At 38.4% G+C, this 20288-nt stretch overlaps 1 protein-coding gene across 1 annotated transcript; it reads left to right on the top strand.

The window, feature by feature from the left end:
* Positions 1–15991: 15991 nt before the first annotated feature.
* Positions 15992–19661, top strand: LOC141621936 (upstream activation factor subunit spp27-like). The gene is made up of 2 exons (XM_074438054.1): positions 15992–16258; positions 19339–19661. Exons 1-2 carry the CDS (start codon positions 16136–16138, stop codon positions 19447–19449), a joined length of 234 nt encoding a protein of 77 aa, XP_074294155.1. The 5' UTR covers positions 15992–16135; the 3' UTR covers positions 19450–19661.
* Positions 19662–20288: the final 627 nt, after the last annotated feature.

Genomic DNA, 20288 nt, shown 5'->3' with positions numbered 1-20288 from the left:
TTTTAATTTTTAAAGCTTATTTAAATTAATTATTACTATATATTGTGTTTTTTTCTCAAGGAAAACCTGGATATGTTTGAGTGTTTGATCACGTGACAACATTTTCTTTTTTTTTGAAAGTACGTGATAACATTTTCATTCCCTTTTTAATCACAATTTTATTTTAATTGATTGCTTTTGACAGTCTTCAAAAAATTCAAATAGTATTGGAGAATTTTTTTTTTTTTTTGGTCAAGAGAAGCGGAATACATCCAACTAAAAACTAGGAAGAAAAACCACAACAAAAAGAAACAAAACGAAACTAAGCTAGAACGGAAACATCGGTACGAAACGTGGTCATGCTACACCCCCCATAGTTGATGTGGTTGAGACACCCCGAGATTCGCCATCCAGTCCGCGCATTTATTTGCCTCTCGATATATGTGAATGATTTGTACTTGTCAAGGCGAGTCGTTAATGAAAGACCTACAAATTTGCATTAGATGCGAGTGAGCCGTAGGGAACGACTCCTTTGCTTCCATCACCTTGGCTACGACCATCGAGTCAGTTTGTATTATGAGGCGTGAAATTTTCCGCTTCATTGCAATCATTAATCCTCGTTGCAATGCCATCAACTCAGCCCGAGTTACCGTCGCAATTCCGAGTTTCTCCGCAAAAGCCTCAATAATGTGTCCACTCGAGTTACGGAAGATACCGCCTGCCCCGGCCATTCCGGGGTTGCCCTTTGAAGCTCCATCCACATTTAAAACCACCCAATTCAAAGGTGGTGCTATCCAACGGATAAAAATTTCTTCGTGAACCCGGTGTTTCGCACTTAAGGCCACATCGAGTCCCTCTTTCGCATTTATCACTTCCCAAATTCGTTGACTAAGGAACGTGAAAGCATTATCGGGAATTGTCTCCATTCTCCAAAACACTCTGTTGTTCCTCCAACGCCATAACCACCATACAATCACAGTAAAAGTGGTTGCCCAATTTTTCAGATCATCTCGGCCCTTGTGCTTCAAGTTGAACACCACCTAGTCCCAAGGCTCCATAATTTTCAGGAAGGTACGGTCTTTAACAAATGGAAAAAGGTTCCATATCTTTCGAGCTTCATTACAGTCACAGAGAAGATATAAGGTCGTTTCTTCTCTATCTCGGCAAACTCCACAGCATGGGTCATCTGTGAAAGTTCGTTTTGCTCTGTTAACGTTGGTCATGATGCGGTCATGTAGGAGAAGCCAAAGAAACATACGCATTCGCTGTGGAGCCCATGTCTTCCATGGAAGCTTCCACAATCCAGCATCCCCATTATCAACATTACCCCGAATTAGAGTAACTGCTGATTTTACTGAGAAAAAACCCGACGAAGTCCCAGCCTAGTAAAGTTGGTCAGCATGTTCATCACCCGGAATCACCTCATAAGATGCAATGGTTTGAAGGATATCTGAGCTGAAATACTCCGCAAACATGTCCATCGCCATCCCGATTGAGGGTCCCACATATCAGCCACCGTGGAATTGGTAAGTTCCTCCAGTATTGGGCTCGATGTGAGCTCACTGAGAGGACTGGAAGTCGCCATTGTTGGTGCCAAAATAGAGTATTAACTCCATTGCCAACCGCAGACCCTATTCCACTTTTAGTCACTTCAACCACTTCCACTATGCCTTTCCATGTGTTCGAACTTATAGGTTTGGCTTTAAACATTCCCAAATCGCAACGACCTTTACAATACTTATGTCGCAAAACTCGAGCCCAAAGAGTGTTTGGTTCTGTGACCATTCTCCACTTGAGCTTAGCCATGAAGGCTACATTCACTTGGCGCATAGACCTAAGACCTAAACCTCCATGTGATTTCTCATTACTCACCATGTCCCATGAGACAAGGCTCAGGCCGCGGGATTCTTGATCGCCACCCCACAAAAAAACGACGCGACTTTTTATCAAGTTCGTCACATAATGATCTTGGGAGCCGTGTCGTTTGCATGACATATGATGGAATAGTTGATAAAGTGGATTGAATTAAAGTGGCCCGTCCTGCCAGCGACAAGTTCTTGGACCTTCATCCCGTCAATCCCCTATCAACTCGTTGAGCTATGTAGTCAAAGGTCTCCTTGGTCACTCTACCATTAATGGTTTGAACTCCCAAATACACACCTAAGTCCTCTGTTGTCTCAATATTCAATTCTCTACTTATTTATGCCGAGACCAAATCATCAACATTAGGCGAGAATAAAACTTTGGACTTGGCAAAACTTACTTTTGTCCCGAGGCTTGGCAAACACATTTGAGACATTTATTAATAATTCAAGCTTGTGGTATCGATGCTTCACCAAATAGGATAATATCGTCCGCAAAAAGCAAATGTGACAGAATGGGTCCTCCTCTGCAAGACGGAAATCCCTTCCAATGCTCATCACGTACTTCTTGCTCGATTAATTGACTAAGCTTTTCCATGCAAATGGTGAATAAGTAAGGTGACAGAGGGTCACCTTGTCGTATGCCCCGAGTTGGTGTAAAAGCTTCAGTCCGTTCACCATTCCATAAGATACTTAAAGACGACAACTTCACACATTGCATAATTGTATTTATCATGCGATCAGGTAATTTCATATCTACCAAGGTATGTCGAATAAAAGGCCACTCTAACCTGTCATATGCTTTTTTGTGATCAAGTTTCAGAGCCATAAAGCCCTTCTTCCCCGTCTTGCATCGCATCGAATGGAGCACCTCCTGAATGAGAATCACATTATCTGTAATTTGCCGCTTGGGAATGAAACTCGTCTGGACTGGATTAATGAGAATAAGAAGCACCGGCTTCAAACGATTGAGAACCATCTTGGTGATCAGTTTATACACTACATTACACAAGCCAATTGGGCGGAATTGTGTAACTAGCTGTGGATGATCAACCTTTGGTACCAAAGCAATGAAAGTCTCACCAAGCCCTTCAGGAAATATATCATTGTGAAGCGCATTAAACACCAAGCAACATAGGCTGCCTGAGGCGACATCCCATTGGGATTGATAGAAGAGGGCTTGGAAACCGTCTAGGCCCGGGGCCTTGTATGGTGACATCTAGTTTAAAGCACATTGTAGATCATTGACCGAATAATTCCTTGTGAGTTTCATGTAATCATCCGAAGTCAATTATGGGAATAAACCCATTGTTAGACCTTCGAAATTACAAGTCGTCGTTGGTCCAGCAAAAAGGCTTTGGAAATATGACAAAACCATATTTTTGACAGCTTCCGTATCCCAAATCCAATTTCCTTGGCCATCTTGTAAGCTTTCTATTCTATTGTGTTTCCGTCGAATGATAGTGCTCAAGTGGAATAATCGAGTATTACGGTCCCCATCACAAATCGCCTCCATCCGTGACTTTTGGAACCAAAGCATCTCTTCTTCTCGTAAAACGTCGTCTAATTGCCTTTTCAATTTTAGTTCGAACTTGAAAAGGTAATCTGGGCCACCTCGAGACAGCTTCGTTTGGACACCCAGGAGCCGCCTCTCTAAGCTTCACTTTTTTGCAAAGATGTTATGGAACACGTCTTTGTTCCATTGTTGTAACTTCGCTGCAAACTGGTGAATGAATGGGAATAATGATTCCTCATTATTCCAATTTTTAACCACAAAATCCGAGAAATTGCTATGATTCATCCACGCAACCTAAAATCGAAATGGTTTCAAAGCTTTAGGGATAGGAACAAACCCTGTCGTGCTCATTAGTATGAGGCAGTGGTAAGATTGATTTTGCACCAGGTGACGTAACGAGCCCTCTACAAACATTATCCTCCAAGTTGAATTATACACCGCTCTGTCTAGCCGTGCCCAATTAAGAGTCTAAGCTGAATGACCTCTCGACCAGGTGAACTCTGGTCCTGAAAAATCGAGGTCTATCCAGTTGTTGCTTTCAAGCCATGAATTAAATCTATTGCATCTTCGTCGCATTGTATCACCATCCTTATTCCTTTCATGAAGAAACCTTGTATCATTAAAATCTCCCATAGCCAACCATGGACGGTCATGTGTGCGAGCGAAAATCTCCAAATCTTCCCTAAGCTCCTCTTTTTTAATCGTGTCCGGGCTGGCATATACAGCAGAGAAGTACCAGGGCACATCCCCTCGTCTCGCAATTTCCACTGTGATGTGCTATGCGTGGTGAATCACAGGAGTAATATTGACACTCTCCACTCGCCAAAACATCCAGATGCCGCCACTAAATCCTTCAGCATCCACTCGCGTTTTACCGCTAAAATGAATTCGATCGCATACTTTTTGAGCGACTTCGCCACTAATGTGAGTTTCCATTAAGACAAGAACTTGTGGATTATTGACCTTAATCAATTCAGTTAACATACTTAGTAAGGCCGGATTACCAGCACCTTCAACATTCCAAGTCATAATACTCAAAGCCGGTTTACGACTCATAAAATTTGGGAATCTATCCATTAAATAAAACGGTATAAAAGGTAGCGAGGACAAAAAAGCCTCAGACAATTTCCGTGGGGCTTCCATCTCCTTTGAGATGAGACCTGCTTCCAGACATAGCTCCATCTTTAATGAGGGCGGCTTGTTCTTTGCTTGGATACTCAACATCATTTTGTGTGCCAATAGTGTTGTCGATATAAAAACTGGGTCCTTCATCAAGTCGTGGTTGAAGATGTAAGTCGACGGAGGGATTATCCACTGGCAGATTATGGGGGTTTGGGTCAGGGGGATTTCGACATTCAGACGAGTAAGAGTTGAGGTAATATTACGAATGGATTTTTTTGAGGTTTACGGGGGATTTTGCAGGCTAAACTCCTCCTCAAAGCAATTTCTTTTGAGACAGAATTTTTTGTGATTTTTTAATGTGACTATTATTATGATTGAAGGAATGACTAGACAAGTTGGGAATATTAGGTAAATTGGGACTCATGGCGGTCAACGACTTAGGAATTCTTGTGGAAGTAGAATCGATTTGCATATCCGATCCCCGGATTCTTTCCTTAAAAGTAGGTAAGATAGTACCAAAATTGACAGGAGTAGGCAAGATTTGTGTATTCTTATCTTGTGGAATAAAATTTTTATTTTCTTTCCCACTTCGAATATTCGGGGTGATTTTTCTGTTATTGCGATTCTCATTAGCAAGCCTGACCGTGGAATTATCCTAGGATGTTGGGCCTTCAACCTGCTTTGCTTCCCTCTCAACCCGCCCACCTACATCAGTCATATGGGCCGTCTTGATCTGAACCTCAACTAGGGCTAAGTCTAGCTCCTGATTGCTGTTCCATATGTCTATCTCCTGCTCCTCTCCTAGAGCTTCAAATCTGGACCCTGAATTTTGAGAGGAATTCTTCAAAATCTGTACTTGTGGTTGCTTAATCCGTTCCTCTTCACTACTCTGTTCTACGCCTTTTTCTGGCCGTACCGTTTTCTTGCGGGTTGGCTTCTTTACATGCATCCATGATCCATAAGGATCACCAGTTTTGTCTGGAATTGCCGCTTCATTGGGCCCAGTATCACTGTCACGTTTCTCATGTGGCTCACGGAACACCATAGATTCCTGTCTTTCACGCTGGATAGTAGGAAACATTGGGCAGTTAGCTTCCGTATGACCTAGTTTACCACACTTGTAACAAATCATTCTTAAACCTTCATATTGCAGGATCCACACTTTACCATTTAACCTGAACTTCGAAAGTAAAGGTTTGGAAAGGTCGACTTCAACACCTATTCCGATAAACTGTCCTCTCTCTGCCATGGCGGTTGGCTTGTCGATACGAATAACACGTCCAATTTTGTTTCCAATCTTCTTCAAGATATCCTCATGGTAGTATTCCACTAAGAGTTTAGGAATTCTAACCCAGTTTGTAAGGTAACGGATTGGTTCGTCCGTTCTAATGAAATTTGGAACCCATTTCCGGATCGTGAGATAATGATCGCCTATCATCCACGGCCCTTGTGTCAAAAAAATTCATAATCTTCACGATTAGTGAATCTTGCGACATAATAGGAGCAACCTACATCCGTCAAGATTAGTCCTCCCTTAATCGCCCATTTCTTCTTAATCTGTCTGGCCAAAGAGAAATAGCCTATGTTTTTGTCGAACATTTTGATGATTAGAGAATCTTCCCATTGCATTCTAATCATCTTTTTCTCCTCTTTGGATAAAAGGATAGTAGGGCATGTGTGATCCTTTGCTTGCTCCGGGTCTTCCACATCATCATCCGATACATCCTCATACACTGCATTATCCATGATATTGAAAACAGAATCACCATAAAAGGCAAAGGATGGAGAAACTCCATTTTTAAGAGATTCCATATAGGATCTCCTCGGCGAGGAACTTTGCGACGCCTGTATGGCCAAGGAATTAGGCACAATAGAGACATCCATGGATTCAGATGTTTGGGAAGGGTGCGTATTGGATTGTGTATGCATTTTGAATTTTTTTGTTGAGCGGGAGACGGAGTCGTCGTCCGAGGAAGGGAAAAGAGAAGGGTTTTTTCAGAGGACATTAGGGTTTTTTAACTTTCGCTTTTGACATCGGAGATTTAAGACTACGGTCTTGTTCTTTTGAACTTTAAGTTGCTGAGTTGAACTGAGCTGAACAGAACTTATAGGAGCTGAATTGAAATGAACTAAACTTATAGAAGTTAAAACTGAACTTATAAGAGCTGAACTGAAGTTATATGAGCTGAATTTATAGAAGTCGAATTGTACTTATACAAATTTTGCGTTTTATATAAGTTAATTTTTTATACAAGTACTACAATACATTATAATAAAAAATATATTACATATTACATTTTTTTTTCTAACCATCTATTTCCATATTATCATCCTCCTCGTCACTTTCACTTTCATCTTCATTTTTACTAACATCATCGAATACATTTCTTTTATTATGTTATTTCATACCCTGTACATAAGATCCTTATGCTTCGTTTCAAACAGGTAGTATGTGTTTGACTATTTGACTTACACTAATTTGTGTGGATGTAGTTATTGCGTGCGTTTTGCTTATTTTTTTATTTTTTATTTTAAGAATAATGTGTATAGGATAATTTAGATTTTTTTTGCATTGATTTTAATGAAAAGCGTACTATTTTTTTTCAATTCGTCAATATTAAAAAAACCAGTATGAATTTAGTTAATATAAGTTGTATGAACTTGTCTAAACTGAACTTATAAGAGTTGAACTAAATTTATAGGAACTGAACTGAACTGAACTTATATGAGCTGAACTGAACTGAACTGAACTTATAAAAGCTGAATTGAACTGAACTTATAGGAACTAAACTGAACTGAACTTATAGGAACTGAACTGAACTTAAAGAGACAAATAGAAGTCCAAAAAAACAGGGCCTACATATGCCATGGCCGAATTTGAACGGAGTTGATGGATATATATTTCGAGTTATGTCAAAAATATCTAAATGGTCGTTATTTATTATCTAAATGGTTGTGAATTCAAGATTTAATTTTGGTATTTTCTACTTAGTAGTTTTGTGTTTTCGCGATTTCTCTATAATACCACTTCATTTTTCGAAATCCATACTATATATTAATTCCAAAAATCAAGGGACTTCAATGTAATTAAATAAATTTATATAAATTAATTATATTATATAGTTTTAAATCAATAGCACCGTGCGATGGATCTGAACAAGGGATTTCAATATAAATATTATATAGTTTTGGTTGAAGTATAAATTTAGAGAACACGAAATATGGTAATTTTCCTTAAAATAAACATGCTCCACTTACGGTAATAATTAGTATAAAGATGTTAATTATTTTAACATAAAAAAAATATAATATAAGTATATTATATTTTGGAAACTATTAAAAAGTAAATAAATCAAGCTAGATTTCCAAAAAAATATAATATTTCATAATTATTTCGACTTAATTAATTTAATGCATATATGTAATATATTTATTTCGAGTAGCGAGAGTAATAAAAGTAACCTTAATTGGATATAGTTATCACTCATTGGATACTTAAAGAGTAAAAGTAATTATGTTAGTAGTGAAAAGAATTGTAGTAACAATGGATATAGTAATATGATAGTAATCACTCATTTGAATAGTCAAAGTAACAATATTAGCAGTGAGCAGGAGTAGTGAAAATAACAGAAGTAACAACGGGAGTAGTGAAAATAACAGAAGTAACAACGGGAGTAGTGAAATTATCAATATTAATGTACGAATAGTGAAAGTAACAATAATTAGGTAACAATAATTACGGCGGGAGTAGTGAAAGTAAAAGTAATAATAACGAATGTAATAAAAGTAATAATTCTAAGAACAAAAGGATGTATATATGAAAAATTAGCTAAGCAATCGATTTAAGTAAAATATTAATAGCGGGAGTAGTGAATTTGTCTAATAATTTATTTCACTGTGATTTTAAGATATACTTCGTATTATAGAAAAAATATTAATGATACTTATGAGTTATGCAACTTTAAAATAGTTTTAGTTAATTGAAAATATATTTTAATTCTAAATATAGGTAGCCCGGGCGAAGCCGGGCACCCATACTAGTATAGATAAACAAATTGGATATCTTTCGCTAATGCGTAAATTACAGGCAAAATGGTCCATCCCAGGCACACTAACATTGACGGACCTGGGATGTTCATACTACGTTGCAAGGTTCTCATCCAGGCAAGACCATGAGCATATTCTGACTCAAGGCCCGTGGATGATTGATGATCATTATCCTACGATAAAAAAATGGGTTCCAAATTTTGTTCCTACTGAGGATAAGATCAAGTTCCTGACGGCATGGATCCGTATCCCTAATTTACCGGTCGAATATTTTAACAAAGAATTCCTCACAAAGATAGGGGAAAAGATAGGTACGGTTATTAGAATCGATAAGAATACCAAAATGGCAGAGAGGGGTCAATTTACACGAATGAGCATCCAAGTTAATATTGAGCTGCCTTTATTATCAAAATTTATTCTGAACAAAAAGGTGTATCATATTCAATATGAAGGTTTGAGAATGATTTGCTTTAAGTGTGGAAGGTTCGAACATCTTATGGATGATTGCGCAAAGAACAATCCTGTTGATGTCGACACCATTGTTCCTGACAATTTAGAAGTCATGGTACATCAGGACAAGGATTCAAGAGAATCGGATAATAGTCCACTAGACAAGGGGTCAAGTTTCGGAGAATGGATGATAGTCAAGAAGCCTCCGCGAAGGAGACCACAGGCAACCACAATGAGCCATAATCCGCAACCGTCAAGTGCCAACAATCAAGCATCCAAATTTGGAAAAGATCACAGTAAGAATTTTGGGTCACGATTTACTCTCTTGAAGGATCAAAATCATAGCAAGGGAAATAATTCTATTCTAGGTAATATGCAGAATTTTCCTAATATCGCTCCACCTAATATGCACACAAATATTCTTTCCTCGTCAAACAATATTCAACCCAAAAATTCCAAAACTTCCCTTTATAATGCAATCCCTATTATCACTCCATCAAATACGCCCACAAGTATTCCTTCCTCATCAAATTATACTCAATCAAAAACTTCCCATAATATTGCAAATCTAAGCTTAAATAATATTAAGGAATATATTAATCAATCCTCCATCCAAAATCGATCCATTGAAAGATCTACCAAATATGTGAAGAGAAAACCAAGCTCAATTAATCATACGATACCTCAAAAAAATACCTTGAGTGATATAACCAATAGTGACCTATCTCACAACCGTAGCAAAACCTCCCCTATTGTTAAACCTTCAGCTATTATTGACGATAGCAGGAGGACTCATGACGATTCCTATAATGAACCCATATATATCACTTCTTCACCCACCATTACCATAGCTCCGCTACCTTCCAGAACCACCTCGATTCGAGATGATACCACCGTCACAAACCTGCAAGACGAAGCTCTTGACGGAGATGCGCATTCCCTTTATGGTGGTGATGGTACATGATAGCCCAATAATGAATGTCACAATCCAGTCAATCCAAGAGGACCCATCGAATCTCCAATTGGAGATGACGATAGCATGGAATGTTAATCAAATTCTCTCGCTAGTAAGTCGAGCATATCTATCTTTTTTATCTTACGTACCTATTCATATGTCAGATAGAATTCCTACGTTGTCAAGAAATCTGTCCCCTATCACGTGTATGGTATGGAACATACAGGGGACCGGCAGTAAAAGTAAAATTAATGCCCTTAAGGAAGTCATTCGAACATACAAACCCACGGTATTTGCTCTCCTCGAGACTCATAAGGATGGTAGTCATACTGAAAATGTTTGTAAAATTCTGGGATATAAGGGACATTCTAGAGTTGACGCTATTGGTTTTACCGGCGGTATTTGGTTATATTGGCACCCTGACATAGTCACTGTTCAACCGGTTGTACATCATATCCAATTTATTACTATTGAAGTAGCCCGGTGTAAAGGTTCTCCCTGATTCTTTTCGGTAGTGTATGTCAGCCCTAACCTGCATAATCGTCATGAATTATGGGCTGAACTGGAACGCTATGCTCATTCTCATAATCATCCTTGGATACTCGCGGGAGACTTTAATGAGACAAGAACAATTCAGGAACGACACGGAGGGGATCAAAATATGGTTCGTAGGTGCAATGCCTTTAATAATTGGATTGAGAATTGCGAGTTAATTGAACTCGAATTTTCAGGTCCATCGCACATTTGGGCACGAGGCAACTCGGCAAAAACTCGACAAAGCGCTAGACTCGATCGTGCTCTTTGTAATAGTGAACGGGGTGAATTATTTGGGGGCGCTTGCGTTAAGCACCTGTCGGCTTATCAATCTGACCACTGCCATCTCCTTATCTCGCCAAATGGGTTTACCCCTATGCAATCAATCTATAAACCTTTCCGATTCCAAGCAGCATGGTTAACACATGAGAAATTCTCAGATTTTGTTAATGAAAAGTAGACAGGAGGTAACAACCTCGTCTCACAGTTGTCTCATCTTTCTACTGAATTGCAGAGATGGAACAAGGAGGTATTTGGAAACATTTTTCGAAAAAAACGAGAGCTCCTTGCACGCATTGAAGGTTGTCAAAAAATACTGTCGGTCCAAAGAGCAAGTAATCTCATAAAATTAGAAGCAAAGTTAAGACGAGAATTAGACGAGGTTTTAGAGCGGGAAGAATTATTATGGTACCAAAAGTCTCGGGTAGATTTTATTCGAGATGGAGACCGAAACACGTCCTATTTTCATGTGAGCACGTTAGTTCGCAGGTGGAAAATCGTATTAATGCCCTAAAAAATGATGAAGGCATCTGGGTCGAGCATAGCGAGAAGCAAAGCGTCTTATTGTTGATTATTATCAGAAGCTATATACAGAAGAAGGTCCTGATGATGCTATTGCTGACATACCATATGATATTTTTCAAGAGTTCAGCAATGAACATTAGGATTGGTTGAATAAATATTATTCTCATGCGGAAATTGAACGAGCAATTTTTGATATGGGGTCATTGAAAGCTCCGGGTCCGGACGGATTTCAAGCTCCTTTCTATCAAAAACACTGGTCTGTTGTCAAAGATGATGTTTGTGCGATGGCCATTCACGCTCTAGAAGGAAAGGGATTTGCTGCGGGTATGAACGATACTAATATGGTGCTCATTCCTAAAGTACCTGGGCTGGAAAATATCTCTCAATTCCGACCAATTTGTTTGTGCAGCGTTGCTTATAAGATCGTCAGCAAGGTCCTAGCAAACAGAGTTAAAAAAGTGCTACCACGTCTTATTTCGGTGTACCAGAGTGGGTTCGTTCCTGGCCATCAAATAACCGATAATATTATAGTTTTTCAGGAAGCAATTCACACTATGCGTCGTAGTAAAGGGAAAAAGGCGTATATGGCAATTAAAATTGATTTGGAAAAGGCGTATGATCGATTGAGGTGGAGCTTTATCAGGGATACGCTAAAGGATATGTATTTCCCGGCACTTCTTGTTGATACAATTATGGAATGTGTCACTACTACTTCAATGCAAATTCTTTGGAATGGTGAACCAACCGAAAAATTTCATCCTACAAGAGGAGTGCGCCAAGGTGATCCGCTTTCTTCCTATTTATTTGTTATGTGTTTGGAAAAACTTCAGCAAGCCATAGATGAGAGAGTGCATAATACGGATTGGCTGCCGATACCCATATGCAAAGGGGGTCCTAAAATTTCTAACCTCTTCTTCGTTGATGATATGGTCCTCTTTGCGGAAGCTAGAGCCGATCAAGCTTATGTTATTAAGTGTGTTCTCGATAATTTTTGCCTTGCCTCGGGAGAAAAAGTAAGTGTTGCGAAATCAAAAAATTTCTTCTCCAATAACACCCCTTTGTCCGAGCAAGAAGAAATATCGGGAATTTTAGGGTTCGAAACCACGCCGGATTTAGGGACTTCTTTGGGCATGCCCACCATTAATGGGCGCGTCATAAAAGATACCTTCGCGCACCTTGAAGAGAAGTTTAATAAGCGACTATCTGGATGGCAAACGAAGCATCTATCCTTGGCAGGGAGGAGCATCTTAGTTGAGTCTACCTTATCTACCTTGGCCAATTATAGCATGCAGACGGCAAAAATCCCGAGATCGATATGTGATAGCTTGGATAGGAAGACCAGGCGCTTTTTGTGGGGAGGTAATGAGGAGCAAAAGAAAATCCATCTTATTTCTTGGGAAAACATCCAAAAACCGAAGTCCTTGGGAGGCTTGGGTATTCGCTCTACTCGTCAGTCCAATGCGGCATTTCTTACAAAATTAGGATACCGTCTCCTCTCCGAGCCTTCACGCCTTTGGGCCCGAGTCCTAAGAAGTGAGTATTGTAATAGCCGTTGTGATGTTGATATGTTTATCCCTAAGGCAAATATGTCGAATGTTTCGACCGGTATTTCCTCGCAAGCAAAGACGATCAATTATGATACTTCAGTCGCGGTTGGAAACGGAAGGAGAACGCTTTTTTGGGATCATTCTTGAGTTGATAAAGGGTGTTTATCAGATAAAGTCCTGAAGCCCATTCTCGATTCTATTCTTGGCGCGACTGTGAGCGAAATGTGGGATGAAGGCTCAGGTTGAAAGTGGGACGTATTCTCGAATTACTTACCGTAGGAGGAGCTTCAAAAAATTGCAGCCTACACGTTATCCCCTGAACTGTATTTAAAAGACACACTTCACTGGAATGGAACGACTCATGGTCGTTTCTCCATTAAGTCTGCCCTTGTCATTCTCAAATCTTATGAAGATATTCCGGTTAATAACTTCACAACATGGCATCTTATATGGAAGCTCCTGGTACAGCAGCGCATTCGTTTTTTCATATGGCTATCGGCACATGAACGTATTATGACTAATTACAATCGGGTCCGTAGAGGCCTCGCTAACGATCCAATTTGCCCGAAATGTAACGAAGACGATGAAACAACAGACCATATGCTACACCATTGTCCAGTATCAAGCGAGATATGGTCACAACTCGGTGATTATGCAAATTCTAATGATTTTTACACGGACCAATTCATCACTGGATTTCGAAAAATGCCAGTAATGGCTCCTCCTTATCATCCTCAAACTGGTCAATGAAATTCGCTATAACATGTTGGTGGTTATGGCGATGGAGGAACAATGTAGTATTAGATCCTTATTAGAGCAGAAGAAAATACGATCGACCCCATAAGGTTTTCACACCAACAGTTCGAAACTTCATCTAGAGCTTTCGATCCTTATTCACTTTTTGTACCAAGTCCGGGCACATCTCGAGTTGAAAGGTATATTAGATGGAATCCTCCTCCGTTTGGCTGGTTCTTACTTAATACGGATGGTGCTTCGCAAAGAAACCCAGGACCGGCAGAGTGTGGAGGGATACTGAGAGACGATACCGGTAATTTTCATTCTGCTTTCGTTTTTTCGTACGGGTTATGTACATCTATGCAAGCCGAAATGCGAGCTGTTGTGGAGGGGTTGGAGCGAGCTCGGGCTCTTGGCATCACTAAAACCCTAGTTCATATGGATAATTTGTCCTGTGTAAATTTAATTCAAGAAAATCAATTAACGAGTGGCAGCCTGCGTCCATTGGTACTTCGGTGTAAAGAGCTGATCAATATGACGGGATGGAATGTTAAAGTGGACCATGTTTTTCGAGAGGCCAATCGAGCGGCAGATTGGCCTGCAAATGTTGGAGTTCACTCTTCGACATCCGCTACTTCTTTTGATTCTCCGCCTGACGAGCTCCGAACGATTCTACGTGAAGATTTGCTAGGAGTTGCTTTCCCTCGCTTAATTATGCCTTAGTTGCTTTGTATTTTTCGGGTCTTTGCCCCTCATGCGTACCAAAAAAAACAGCCGCTTAAACCCTCTTTTGTCATCTCTCTCCCTCTTCGGTAAACTTTCTTCTCTTTCTTTCTCTCTTCAAATAGAGCTGATCGTTTGCGGGCTTGGGCCGGACATGGACGGGCCTATCCTACTAAATATTGCCCAGCGGGTCTATTTTTTTTATGTCCGTGTCCGCTATAGCGGGCTTGTTGAAATTGTCCGTACCCGTCCAATATAAGTTGGCGGGCCTGCCAGTGGACCGGCGGGCTTTAGAAACAAGTATAATATAAGACTCTGTCTACCAAAAAACAATGGTGTCTCTGTGTACCAAAAAGTGGTGTCTCTGTGTATAGTACATGTTTATTGGACGAGAAATAAGATCGCATACTGATAATCTCATGGATCAAGTGTAGAATATGAAAGAGGGTTCAGATTTGATAAATAGATTGATTAAGGATAAAAATTAATAAAAGAATGAAAATTCAGGTTTAGCGGCTGCTTTAATGCGTAGCAAATGGATGAAGGGTTCAACAATCAGTAAGCGGATGCGGGTGATGTTTTAAGATTTCAGTTTGTTATGTTTTTTATTAGTTTACTTGGGTTTCGGATAGTTATATAGGCCTTAGTTAATTAATTTGCGTAGATAATTTTAACAAAGTAAATTACATTAAAAGCTTTAACGGGCTTAGCGGGTTGTCCACGAACTTTTTTCTTTAGTCCTAACCCGTCCAATAATTTAGCGGGCCGTGTTTTCCTTGTCCATTACCCGTATATTTTAATATTTTTCTGACCGAGCCCGCTTAAGTAGCGGGCCGAACGGGCCGGACTGGACGGGCCAGCCCGAATATGATCAGCTCTACTTCAAATTAACTAACTCACTAATTACTAATTAACTCTTCAAATTAACACAATACTAGTATAGAGCCCGTGCGAATGCACGGTATTTTAAATTGTCGTGTGTAGAGAACTTAATAATTAGAGCTAATAATAATATATAAATGAACTTTGAATTTTATTTTTAATTATCTACAATTGTTAATGTGTAAAAATACTAAGAATTAAAATACAGCGAATTTTACATTTTTACTCGCGATAAGTTTATGATTAAAAAAATAAGATTGTTAGTTTAATTACAAAAACTTATGCTTATTTTTACGCATTTGAAGCATATAACTATTTTTGTAATTTTTTTAACAATCTACAGAGTAACAATTTAAATAGAGTAAAAAATTTAAAGAATAGAAAAGTGAAAAGCACACATTGACTTTAATAATATGAGTAAAATCTTCATACATTTTAAATATAATATTTACGACATTTAAGATACATATATTGGACTAATGAGATAATAATGAATAAAATGCATTTGACCCAACTATTAAAGCTACCGTGTTTATAAGATACTATGACACATAAAAGGCATATATTAGGTCCAATACATACCTAGATAAAATTAGGCCCAATTTCTAGTTAAAAGCATTTAGGCGGGAAAATTTTCAATTTTCTTATTCTTTTAGTATAAGGGGATTTTTCAATTATTTTCATTGATTAAGCTTTCAGGTACCAAGTTAACACAAATTCTCATTATAGACGGACACTATCCGTCTATACGTATAGACGGATACCATTTTCCCTCACAAAATATCCATTTTAACGCTTATAAAGTGGGAAGATACGTGGGGTCTTTGCACTTGTCCTCCCTACCCATTTTATTAGAGGTTTTTACCCGTCTGTTCGCCCCACCCGTCTATACCAAGACCTATTGCCAAGTTAATTGCATCAATGGCGACAACGCCATGGAGAGCTCTTGGAAAATGCAGGTTATTGATGAACGAAGCCGATGCCGGTTTCGCCCATTCTCAAAGATTTTCTTGGGGGTACTCCTGAAGCTTCTAGGGGTGAAGCTGTTAAGAAAGTTTGGGCATATATCAAGCTCCACAATCTCCAGGTATGTATATGTAAAGTATATTGTAAAACGGGTTCTGTAATAAGTACTTGCCCCAGTATGGTCATGTTTTATCATGATTTGTATCCGTAAAACTGCCTTAGGCAAGACTAATTGATCTGTTGAATGAGGGTTCTAGGGTTTTGGATATTTCTGAAATTAGGGTTTTAGAGGGTTTCCTTTATTGGTTTTTATTATTGTTTTTTTGTTGCAGATAGTTGCTGTTTAAGGTTGGGCGTTTTGCCGTAGTGTATGATGAGTGATAGTATATGGTTTGGTTTTAAATGTTGGTTTTGATTATATTAAAACACCGATTTTCTTGCTATTTATTGAATGAGGATTTATTGATAATCGATTTTTGCTAATAATCGTTGTTAAGGTTAGGCATTTTTTTTGTGTATGATGAAGGGTTGCTTATGATATTGTTGCTTTCGGATGAGATGATACACTGTCGGTTTTCATTTAACTTTTCTGGGTGGTTTTAGAGATGAGAAAGGTTTTATTATGGTTTTACCCCTTGTTTGGAATGAAAGGGAGTGGAGAGCAGGGTTGGCATGTGATTTCACTTGCTCGGGTAATAAATAAGGTTCGATGGAAGGATCGTTTTGTCCTTGTACGAGGCGAATTTAATTATATTCCTATGTTAGGGTAGTTTGTTAGGAAAATACACCTGCTTTGTTCATTCTTCTTTCCTCCCTCTGTTTGTTCCTAATATCCTATCCTTGCAATGGTCTTGTGTTTGGCATTTTGGTGTGTGTACTATGGCATTAGGGATTAAGCCATTTAGTTTTTTTAAGTATTTATTGGCTTTCTTTCACATGTGGATAAGGCAGTTAGTTTTCGGAAATATTTATCAAGTTTATTGCACATGTTGATGAAGCTATGGAGGCTCATGGACGGAAAAGGTGGACGCATTCCTAGTTGGTTATGTTTTAATTTTGAAGAATTAAGTGGTTCCTAGTGAAAGAATTTAAATTTTCATTCTTTTGAGCCTGAATGTAAGTTGAAGTTGCACGTGGCTTCTAGCTTATCTCCCAACTAAAGGATGTTGAGGGGTAAGATCTTATGTTTTGGGGGTTTATGTAGTGGGTGTTTGTTATTTTATTGTTTTTTCTATGATAATTGCCGTAAAAGTTGAGCATTTTGCTTAGTTTAATGGTAGTATATGGTTTTGTTTTAAATTTTGTTTTGATTAAATTAACACACCCCATCTCTGGCTATTTATTGAATGAGGGGTTTATGGTTTTTTGCTAATAATTGTGAAGTTTTGGAGTAATACTTTTTTTTTTTAATGAAATGCTTTTAGATTTGTTGAGGTGACATTGTTGGTTGTCATTTATTCATTCTTGATGGTTTGAGTGATGAGAAAGGGTTTATGATTTTACCCCTTGTTTGGAATTAAAGAAAGTGGAGGGCGGGGTCGGCATGCGATTCCACATGTTTGGGCAGAAAATAGGAATGGACGGAAATTGAGGGATTCTGTTTTCCTCGTAAGAGGCAAATCAAAATCAAAATATTTCCTATGTTAGGGTAGTTTGATAGGAATACACACTTGTTTTTTTTTTTTCATTCTCCCTCCTGGCTTCCATTCCCTTTATTCTATGTTAATCTTAATTAATATCCTACCCAAACAAGGCCTTGGACTTGTGTGTGGTATTTTGGTGTATTTGTGTGCTCACTGCTCAGTAACTAGAAATGCACGTACAATGGTAGCTTAGCATTATGACATTAGGGCTTGATTCGTTATGAGGCATTTAGTTTTTGGAACTATTTTCAACTTTCTTGAACATGTGGATAAAGCAGTTCTTTGGAAATATTTATCAAGTTTCTTGCACGTTCTGATTAGGCTATGCAGTTTCATGGGCAGAGAAGGCTGATACAATGTCTAGATTTATATGTTTTAACTGATGCTATAGCTAGATGGTTATGTTTTAACTATTAAGGAAGTGGTTCTAGTGGAAGGTTTTTATTTTGTGATTTTTGTCAATTATTTTGGGTCTGAATGTAAGTTGAAGTTGCATTCGGCTTGTACCCATCTCCCAATAAAGGATGATCATGGTAAGTCGGTGGAATATCAATATATTGTGACAACTGATGCAACTTCTCCTTGCAGATAAGGCGCCACTAGCAATTTCCATATTTTTTTCCTTCTAGTTCTTTATCAGACCCTCTTTTGACCATCTCATTAAAATCCAATCATGAGCTGTTCACAAAATTTACTTTAAAAATACAAATTTGTTTGCAAAAACAATGTGCCTCGCCTATGAGGCTTGTGACTCGTCACCTTCTAAAATTATGATGTCTTGTTGTTACCATGATTGCGTAGTGAAATGTTATTAGAATGTAAGGAGAAAATACGTGAGCATGTTTATCATTGCATTGCCTTTGACAAGTATTTTTCGAATAATCTGATGTCCATGAACTCTACACCAAATATTGTGAATTTTTTTTTGTTGATTGAAGTTCCTCAGGTAGAATAATCAATAGGGGTTTAGCTATCGTGGTTCGTTGATTCTTTGTATGTGCTTGTTTGTTTTTTCATTGGTACTGGCCGAGTGGGTATCTTATTTGTACTTGGCAGTTGGCAGCAGGCAACTTGTTATGCAATAAAAGCATGCATTCTACTCTGTGCAATGTTGTGCTAGAGATTGTTTATTTCATATTACGGTGGAAATACCACCAGCCCAGCTATTTGATTTCATACTTATTTTACTTGAAAACAGTTTCATATGTATGCGTGTGTCTCTACCTTGTGCCTTCCGCATCATCACCTTATAAAACTAAGGTATCCATCACTATCCAACGTAGGTACTAATGTCCATAGCTGTTGTCTAAAACATTTACTCCGTAGTCGGTACATTAGTTTGGCCTAAACTGAAGTTTCCATGTGTACATTTCTTTGTTGGATTTCCTAACTGGACTTTCTACTGTGCTCTACTAGCTGAGGTATCGTCTTAGAGGCTGCGTCATTGATTATATGAAGTATTTTCTTGAATGTGTTCTTCAGATTGTGATATACTAATATACCGTGTTTTTGGCCCATTTTTCTTAAACACTAACTCATGGTGCTATTTTTTTGACATAATCCCAGTGACAAGAAACAAATAATATGTGACCAGAAACTGAAGACATTGTTCAGCGACAAGGAGACAGTTGGCTTTATGGAGGTTTCCGGTTTACTGTCCAAACACTTTGTAAAAATTGGTTGATAGACTCGTGACTAGTCTAGTTAAGCTGTCCTTATCTAGTGTTTTTTTGTTTTTTTTTCTCTTTGTTCCGAGAATTCTGGGTTAAAATTGGAACCATTTCAGCTTTTATGCGTGGGTGTAGTTCTGTTAATATTCTGAATTATGTAGCTGAAGTCTTTTACATATCTCAAGACTGGATGACTCCAATAAAAGCTTAGTAGTTTGGAACTTCATGCTCTTACTGATCCGTGCTTAGTTTTTATTTTCGAGCTTCATATATTCGACATACTGTGCCCTAATAAAATATTAGCCGATTTTGGTGTTGGTGAATGCTGAAATTGCAAGCTCCTGGAGAGGTGCATAATTTTTCATTTGCTCTACTCGTAAAATCCAAGCAAAACTACCAAAATTTGCCAACCCTATCAAATTCGGAGCAGCATCATTATTTGTACTTCATACGAGCCTTCTATTTTTCAACCTGCTGGCATACTCGATTGCTCCATTTTCGTTGAAACATGAGAAACAGTTATTATTGGTAATATTTTTAGCACATTATGAAAAAATTAAAGTGCTTGCTTAAGTCAGTGGAAAAATACAAAAAATCTTATAGACCTCAATTTCACATAAATTTACGGTAGGAGTCAGTCTAGGTTGCAAGAATTTTGAGTTCCTATGAGAATTTTTACTTAACTACGAGTTCCGTAATATATAAGAGTTAGTCCCCCCATTTTATTTTTATTGACCCCTTCTTCTACAAATTGATCGCATACTTATTGTGCCTTTTCTAACTTTAGTAAGAAAAAGTAGTAAGTCGTCCATATTGTCCCTAAATAATTTATCTACCACCATCTTCATCCCAA

This window comes from Silene latifolia, chromosome X, assembly GCF_048544455.1.
Source record: "Silene latifolia isolate original U9 population chromosome X, ASM4854445v1, whole genome shotgun sequence".
NCBI classification, from domain to species: Eukaryota; Viridiplantae; Streptophyta; class Magnoliopsida; order Caryophyllales; family Caryophyllaceae; genus Silene; species Silene latifolia.
The sequence above is the reverse complement of the archived record's forward strand: the minus strand, read 5'-3'. Positions and strand labels throughout refer to the sequence as shown.

Bases quoted from the DNA above. Each gene is read 5' to 3' on its own strand.
- LOC141621936 (XM_074438054.1), top strand. From the start codon at position 16,136: ATGCCGGTTTCGCCCATTCTCAAAGATTTTCTTGGGGGTACTCCTGAA. The intron at 16,259-19,338 runs GTATATTGTAAA...CCCAGTGACAAG, and splicing joins TCCAGGTATGTATATGTAAA to AAACAAATAATATGTGACCA.